The sequence below is a fragment of the Sinocyclocheilus grahami genome, unplaced genomic scaffold (genome assembly GCF_001515645.1).
Source record: "Sinocyclocheilus grahami isolate Dianchi unplaced genomic scaffold, SAMN03320097.WGS_v1.1 scaffold15.1, whole genome shotgun sequence".
NCBI lineage: Eukaryota > Metazoa > Chordata > Actinopteri > Cypriniformes > Cyprinidae > Sinocyclocheilus > Sinocyclocheilus grahami.
The window spans coordinates 119,063-128,298 of NW_015505194.1; the positions used below are offsets into that span (position 1 = coordinate 119,063).

The 9,236-nt window shown below is 35.6% G+C and overlaps 1 protein-coding gene across 1 annotated transcript in view; it reads left to right on the forward strand.

Moving 5' to 3' along the window:
* The window catches only part of LOC107601246 (cyclic AMP-dependent transcription factor ATF-6 alpha-like), a 49,169-nt gene extending 40,105 nt beyond the window's left edge, over positions 1–9,064 (forward strand). The window contains exon 16 of the mRNA XM_016293361.1: positions 7,531–9,064. Coding sequence (XP_016148847.1) covers positions 7,531–7,733 — 203 coding nt within the window. The 3' untranslated portion in view covers positions 7,734–9,064. The remainder of the gene's footprint in view (positions 1–7,530) is intronic.
* The last annotated feature ends 172 nt before the right edge of the window (positions 9,065–9,236 follow it).

The following is a 9,236-nucleotide window of genomic DNA, read 5'->3' on the forward strand; positions in this document are numbered from 1 at the left end:
TCATGAACGAACACATCATGAAATTAAAAAAAAAAAAAAAAAAAGTCATAAAAATCATTAAAAAGTAATGTTGTTCCAGTACAAATATCTGGAAACAACTTAAATAAAACATTTTGTTCTAAGAATCTTTAGACATTTATACTGGAAAACAAGACGAAAAATACTGAAGAACAACATTACTTTCTTGCAGTGTTATCAGAAGGTACAGTAAAAAGTATTTATTTATTTATTTTACTGGTTGGGAGCCAGTATTAAACCTAAAGCTAAAAAGTAATGGACAAACAAAGTTTTGCTAATACAAGTCGTTGTGTACTCCCTAGACATTTACATTTAAAGAATATGTTAATGTATTGTGTTGCCTTCAATTTGTTCCTTTAGTTTTGTTTTTTTCTTTGTCTTAAAAATCTCATATCATCATGTTGTTCCAAAACGGAGCTCAAGAATTGGATTCAATTAAAGAATGAATATAATAAGGATTTGGAATGACATGAAGATGAATAATTAATGAGAGAATTTTAATTTTGGGGTAAACTATTTGAGTCCCATTGTGAATTCAATTTCCTGCACATCTTTCAGATGGTATTAAGCACAAACACATTTACTGAAGTCTACATGATTCGAGACGTCACAAATCCATGACCCATTTCCCATCCATCACACAGACATTATAATAACAGAATGTTATTACAGTCTCCAGCTCGTGGGCTTTCCTTTCCGTATGGGTTCTGTCTTCAACTGGTGTGTTCTGACAGGAGAACGTCTCCAATTGGTACTGAGTTGGACTAACATAGACACATTTCTGACCTGATTATAGAAGTGTTACATGACACTTTCTAGGTCTTCAAATGATAGTTCGCTTGCACTGAAAGAAACTGGCTGCTTTCTTTAGCAAATGTTAAGTGTACAGTGCTGCTTGAAAGTTTGTGAACCCTTTAGAATTTTCTATATTTCTGCTTAAATATAACCCAAAAAAATCATCAGATTTTCATGCAAGTCCTGAAAGTTGACAAAGAGAACCCAATCAAACAAATGAGATGAAAATATATACTTTGTCATTTATTTATTCAGGAAAATGATCCAATATCACATATCTGTGAGCGGCAAAAGTATGTGAATCTTTAGGATTAGCTGTTCATTTGAAGGTGAAATTAGAGTCCATCTGTTCAGAGGTGTTTTCAATCAGTGAGGTAACTATCAGGTGTCCGTGTGTGCCCTGTTTTATTTAAAGAACAGGGATCTATCAAAGTTTGGTCATGTTTGTGGAAGTGTATCATGGCACAAATAAATGGGATCTCTGAGCACCTCAGAAAAAGAGTTTGTGTTGCTCATCAGGCCAGAAAAGGTTTCAAAGCCATCTCTAAAGAGTTTAGACCCCACCAATTCACAGACAGATTGTGTACAAATGGAGGAAATTCAAGACCACTGTTACCCTCCCTAGGAATGGTCGACCAACAAAGAACACTCTTAAAAGCAAGACGTGTAAAAGTCCACTAGGTTTCAAAGGACTGCAGGCTAACTTCTAAGCAACTAAAGGCCTTTCTCACATTGGCTAATGTTAATGTTTCTGAGTCCATCATCAGGAGAACACTCTTTTTAAAAATTGTCATTTTAAATTGTAACAATATTTCACAATATTATGTTTTTTTTTTTATTAAAAGTATTAAAATAAATTACAAATGTCATATTGTCATATTGTCTCACTCTTACTGTCCAACACTATCAGACATTTTCAGCAACCAAGTTGATGCTTCAGACTTCTTAAACTGTGATCAGAGCAATTTAGCAATGTAACAAACTCTCCTCATGCATGTGTTTTTGTGGCTGGCTGATGACTGTTCCTCTTTTGCTTACAGGATCACCTCCTCCTTCCCGCCACCAACCACAACAAGGGCAGCCGCCCCAAGATGTCCTTGGTCCTGCCAGCTATTAATTACAATGGTAAGAGAAAAGAATCGTGAATGATCTTATTTTCTAATGAACTGTCATCTAATACTAATAAGAATAATCATTCCTTAAATTTATATTAACTCTATATTGTGTTGTTTTTGGTCTTGTATTAATCTAGATCCTTTGCTGTAAGTGGCGATATTGCATATTCTGTTCATTTTTCATAAAATTAGAATTGAATCAAAAAAAGAGACGCATCTGTATATGACTTTCATACAGGATATTTTTTGCAGTGTGTCTAGGCAATTATTAACTGTTTTTTATTAACTCTTTTATTAACTGTATCACTGTTTTTGTTTTTAGCATGTCACTCATCAATGAGCACTATTTTTTTAAGTTGGCTTGTCAGATTAACAGTAGTTAAACTTGGAAGAAGAAAAAAACATGTTTTGACTGGCAACATAGATTTTAGTTTACATTTCAACACTATATGAAAACCACCATAGCCCAGACTTGCCCTGCTATTAGACCATTGCAGTTTATGCCTGTGTGCTAATGAGTTCACAGTCAGATCCCTGTCCTTAATACTAGGATGGTGTCTCCACTCACAGCAGGCCTGCAGCCTCTGATTACAAAACTACTGGGTGAGAATGTTCCACTCAGAGCCCTGACATGGGACCAGCACTAAAGAGCTCCCAGAGTTAATGACATATTAATGAGCCCTGCAGGAGATTGGTTTGAGTTCTGGCATTTGATTGATATATGTAGTTTTTGCATATTCATTTATTCATTATGTCATAATATCATTCTTTAATTTATATTTCTATGATGTTAAATTATAAAAAGTATAATATTAATATGAAATATTGTGTATACATATTTGAAAATGTGTATACACACATATTTGTTCATATATATATACGTATATATACAGTATATATATAATTTTATATACTGTATGTAATTTGGTTAAGAAAAGGGATTCTTGGACGCTCTTATGAAAGTCTTATTTTATTATTACATTTCTTGCCTTTAATTTCTTGGATGTGGGCACAGTATCAGATTAGCCTGTACTGATCTCAGGAATGGAAACGTGATAAACTGACCTTGCAGAGTGGACAGGCTTTTGTGAAGGATGTTTTGTTAAGCCGTTTTGAAAGAGAATATTGATAGTAGGAATGATACTGACTATACTTCTATGATTTGAGTGCTTGAGAAACAGTTTGTGCATATATCAGGACAAATGCCCCTAACTTTTAGTAGTTATCTCAGTTGCTTATTGGAGTCTCTCTTCTAGTGTAAGCAATCATGAGACTAATCACAAACACAAGGATAGATTGCAAACCTGTTTAAATACAGTTTGAAATCTTTCCGACCAGTCATCAGGTGTGCGAACTGTTCCAACGAGCTAGAGAGCCACAGCTGATGAAATTGTGAGAAAGAGAAGTTTTGGGAAGCAGGGCTAAAAAAAATCTTCAAAAAAATGAGGGCATGTGCTCCATGTTTTTAATGGCAAGAATAAACATTCCAGTTGCTATGTGCGTGAGTTTGTGAGAGAATGTGATGTCTGGGAAGAGCTTGATCTTGTAATTGACGCACATAGTCTGAGATTAATTGTGCAGTTTGCACACCAGCTTAAAAGAAAACAAGAAACCTGCCATATCATAGACTTAAATTGTTTATGAAACCTAAGTCGAAGTATTCTCTCTTGAGGATGGCCAAGCATTGTGTACTCTGAATCAGTTTTTTTCTGGCTCCATCCTGTGTTGATTTAGAAATGCATGTTCATAGTTGGGTTTCACGTGGTTTTATTAAGAGAACAACTTTTGGACAACTCAGAACAGAAGTCTAGTTTGTGAAATTGCCTCTAGCTGATTCTGTTCTGTTCTACACGCTCAAGTGTGTGTGTTTGGGTCGGGGTGTTTTTCACCACATGTGATGCAGGGATGGAGGAGAAGCTTTTCTGTTATTCATCATCTATCTTGAAAACAACATGAATAACAAAACAAAAGTTTTTTTTCTCCAATTTCAATTTCAAGTTTGGTTTGGAAACTATTGTTGCAGTGCCTGGCAGTGTTAGTACATATATAATCTGGTATTTCTTCACTATCTTCCCTGTGGGAGTTCTGAGTCAGCATTATAATCGTTTGTGAATGTTGGAGATGATGATCATCATATTCCCCTTTCTTTGTTTGTTTGTGCACTGCACACATTTCATATCATGAACATTTTTACTCTGCAGTCACAGGCATTGCTTTATAGTAAAAAAGCCTAATTCAGGAAAGTTCAGCCCAAAATTTTAATTTTGTCATTTACTCTCCCCAAATGGACACAAAAAGAGACTTTATGTCCAGTTCATAGTGACATACAACAAAATACTACTTGTGCATTATATTCCAAGTCTTTTGAAGTCATAGTATGGCTTTTTTTTGCTGAAAAGTATGAAAAGATATATATTTACTCAATCTTTTTATCCAGTGAGACGTTAACTCAAGAACCACTAATCATTGAGTCAGTTCAATTTGAGAGTTATTTTTATTAATGACCTGGTTCGTCTGGTTCATGAATTGGACAGAACGATTCATATCAAATCGGAGTTCAACTCACTGAGTTCAACTGTTCTCGATTTATATTTCGTCCATTTTTTTTCTTTTCATTTTGCTTCTGGGCGAACTGTTCATCTTAAACTATCAGTTATGGGGGAAAGTGAGTTTGGCTGGAATCTCAATGGTTCACAACCACAACCTCATCAGGAATTTACCCTTGAGTCCACATGTTGCCTTAATCAGTATTTTAAATGGTGTTTGGAAAGTCAGGCATAGTACCAGACATATCCAAAGGGAATTCACCTAACGAAAAGCCTTCTGTGAGAATGGAAAATGACATTTCTGACATATTGGAAACTTAGTATATATATATATATATAGGATGGAAAAGATTGTATTTTAATATGCGATGACGTGTACAGCTCAGCAGTTCAGTGTCATTTTAGTGCTTGCAGTTTAATACAGTGAGATGATTGCTGTAACCCATCATCTATGATGATTTCTACAGCACTGCTAAGTTTTTTTTAAGCACCTGTGAAAATACGTATTTTGTGAGATGATATTGAGGCTTTATCCCATAACATTGACTGTTCAGTGGTGGTAGCAGAGATAGATGGAAAGATTTTGGTTTCAGGAACACGTCAGAAAGACTCGTACAGTTAGGTTTACTGTAAATCACCCATTTTGAGACCATCATTGTGGGTGTGCAGCTGAAGAGCTCGTCAAGAACGATCGAGTGTAGAATGCGTAAATGTATTCACCAGTAAGGGCTGGAAAAGTGCTTTAGATTGACCTACCGTGATGCTCTTCAGCCTATAAAGCTTTTATCAGTGCTGGAGCGAATCGCACAAGTCTGCTGCAAAAGTTACTTTCCTGCAGCCCATATGCTGTGCATGTATGTGAAGCGCTCTCTCATCTTCTCTGGTATAGAGAGCTGTCCATATGGAAACCTTTAATGGTTCCTTACAAAATTCTCATTGCTTGTGTTTGATGAGCGCTTTTATGAGTTTGTCAGAACACGGGGGAAAAAAGTCACGGCCTGACCTTCACTTCCAGAGATAAAGAATGATGGGGCGTCCCACCCTGTCAGTAAAACTGAAGCTTGATCTGTATTGCTTACGTATTTTAGAACGCAACCTCATTTGAATGAATCGAATAGCAATCTGGTACTTAAGTACTTGATGTGTAAATGTGCTATCACCTGTTAACTCTTTTATGATATGGCCTAGAAAAATCATAGAAATTAGTAACATTTGGGATTGGTAAGATTTTTTTAAAGTTCACCAAAGCTATATTTATTTAATCAAGTGCAGTACAATAGTCATATTGTGAAATATTATTACAATTTAAAATAACTATCTTCTATTTTCATATATTTTAAAATGTAATTTATTCCTGTGATGGCATTTGATCTGTATTGCTTACGTATTTTAGAACGCAACCTCATTTGAATGAATCGAATAGCAATCTGGTACTTAAGTACTTGATGTGTAAATGTGCTATCACCTGTTAACTCTTGTATGATATGGCCTAGAAAAATCATAGAAATTAGTAACATTTGGGATTGGTAAGATTTTTTTAAAGTTCACCAAAGCTATATTTATTTAATCAAGTGCAGTACAATAGTCATATTGTGAAATATTATTACAATTTAAAATAACTATCTTCTATTTTCATATATTTTAAAATGTAATTTATTCCTGTGATGGCAAAGCATCATTACTCCAGTCTTCAGTGTCACATGATCCTTCAGAAATCATTCTAATATGCTAAATTGTTGCCTTAAAGGGGTCCTATTATGCTCTTTTACAAAGTCTTGATTTTGTTTTGGGGGTGTACTAGAACATGCTCTCATGCTTGGTGGTTTGAAAAACGCATTATTTTTCACATAATTTACATTATTAAAATACCTTTCTCCCCAGGCTAGCACAAACGGCTCGATTAGTTCCGGCTTTGATGAAGGTCCGCCTTCCGAAAAACAAAATGTGTTGTGATTGGTTAGCTGTCCCAGTGCGTTGTGATTGGCGAACAGCTTAGACGGTGTTTCAGTACTGCCACGCCCCTTGCTCCATTTTCAACAAAAGCTTTTGGCAAATCCGGCAGGCACTGTACTCCTTTGTGTTGTGGAAGCTGTCCTCAATAAAATGCACAGCACACAATAGCAAATTGGGGTTATAATGCTCAGGGACAGAGTTAAAAAATAAATTGCAACCACTGTTTCCTGACATCATCCGCTTTCGGAAGCCCAAACAAAGACGTTTGGTCACGGAGGTGAAAAGCAGACGAGAAGCGCAGCATCGCGTCGCACCACATCTTTAAAATTCAAACACAGAGTGTAGGCACACCGTCTATGGCGTGTTGTACTTGTAAGAATTCTTTTAGACATGCCGAAAATTTGAAGCTACAGCACAGCAGCTCTTCTTCTTCGTTTTCTCTGATGCACAAACTCTGCAGCAGCACTTCTTCTTCTTCGTCTCGTCTGATGCACTCACTCAACCAAGCGTTCTAACCACGACCTCGCCCCTCCCCATACACGCTGACTAAAATTTAAAAAAGTGAAAAAGCATAATAGGACCCCTTTAAGTAATATTTCTCATTTTTATCAATGTTAAAAACAGTTGCTGCTTAATAGTTTTGTGGAAACCGTGATACTTTTTTGTGATTCTTTGATGAATAGAAAGTTCAAAGAACAGCAATTATTTGAAATCGAAATCTTTTGTAACATTATAAATGTCTTTACTGTCACTTTTGATCAATTTAATGCAATATTGCTGAATAACAGTATTAAATGTAAAAAATCTTACTGACCTCAAACTTTTGAACGGTAGTGTACCTTTCCTTAACCCCATTTTCTTTCATGTGGGAGTCATCATCTTGTTGTGTTTACTACTAGGTGAAAATAAAGGCCAGCATGACCTCAATGAACCCTTTGTGTGAAAGGAGCCCCTAAAATGCCTCTTAACCTCCTCAGGCCACCCTGCACATCACCTGCATTTCTTTAACAATTACTTCCACACAGAGCTGAGCACCAAGTGCTATTTTCTATGATTATTTGTATTTTCTTTGCTAATACAATTACTTTTCTGTCTCACTGCAGAGAGCATCCTAAAAGACAAAGAGTTTGAGGTGATGATGCAGATCGACTGTGAGGTCATGGACACCAAGATCCTCCACATCAAGTCGTCTACTATTCCACCCATCTTGCGGGTCAATCAGACAGACACAGACTCTTTCTATCACGCAGCCCCCACCAACAACCAGCCTGTGGCACCCGTTGGAGTCCTCATGGGTTCTTCTTAGTCTCAGCTATCCACTAACCACAAAAGTTGCTAATCTATTTTGTTACATAAGCATTTTGTGTTCATTTTTGTGACTCTTCTTATTCAAGTGGCAAACCAGGATCTTGGTAATCAGCTACCAAATCCCCAAGATAATCAACAATAGTCAACAATTCCTCTTGAAGGCACCTTTTCAAAATGCAAGTGAGCCATTATATACTGATAAGCCATTCAATCCATATTACAGTCTTTATTCCAGGCTATTGATTTCAGCAACTACTTTTATACATGTCATCAGAGGCATTTATATTTATGTACGCTTTATACAAAGTGACTTCAAGCACATTCCAGATATACCTATCTTTTCAGTTTGTGCTCTACCAGCTTGAACTACAGGAACTACAGGAGCATTCATTGTCCAAATCTCCCAAACCAAAGTGCGTTCTAGTTTGGTTATCGAACCGTTCGCTGCTATATGTGGTAGCAGTCAGGAAACTGTCTTAGAGTCTTTGATTTTGTTTGCATTGTGCTTGTTTTGTTTATGAAATTAATTCAAATAAATATTTATGAAGATTTATTATTTGTACCAAGCTTGTTTGGTACGTATTTAATGGTTATATTCAGCAACATATTCTTCAATACCACTATCCTCAAACAACTTGCATTGCCAGCGAGTTTTGCTTTTCTGTTTTTGTTTTTTCTTTCTCTTTTCTTTTTGTTTGACATTGTAATTGAATATAAAAGTAGAAAAATTGATTATTTACTCTCCTACAGGCATTTTGTATAATTGACTTGCAGGATTCAGGACAGTGCTGTAAATATATATCCGAAAAAAGAAGATATTTTAAAGTATCTAGGTAATAATTCTACTTTATACTTGTTCTTTGAAGATTAATCATTTTAGACTAATTCTAATTGGAATAGCAGTTTGGGGTTGGGGGTCTTATGCAACATCTGTCAGTTCTTTTTAATGTTTCATGCCCTCATGTTTTTTTTTAGTGGCTTAATTGAACTTTAAATGAGGTGTGCTTGACATAATTACAGCTGTTAACATAATACTGGTTGTTAATTTGAAGGCGTGGAAGAGACAAGATATTCATGTTAATTTGTACCTCATCTGTCCTTGTTCACTGTGTGTTTGTCTCTATTATTCTGGCCTATTTAGATGTGTGCTGTCGTCAGTTCTCACTCGAAAGCAACATGATCATTAGCTTGTTCTTTCCAACCTGTCGTCACTCTCAAAGAAGCATTCACCTTCATAGACAGACTGAATATGAAAATACAATTTGAATTTCACAGATTGTTAACTTAACTCAGGTGGAGCTTTGTTTTCAAAATGAGGATGATATATTAGAGTATTTAGTTAGAGAAAATATCACATTTCGTTCTTAGCATTGAAATAGAAATGTCTCTTATGTTTATAAATGAAACAGTTCTTTTTCATCAAATCCCTTTTTCAACATTTTTATTTGTAATATATTTAATTTCTGCATTTTTGTATTTGTATTTTGGTTTTGCATTTTTG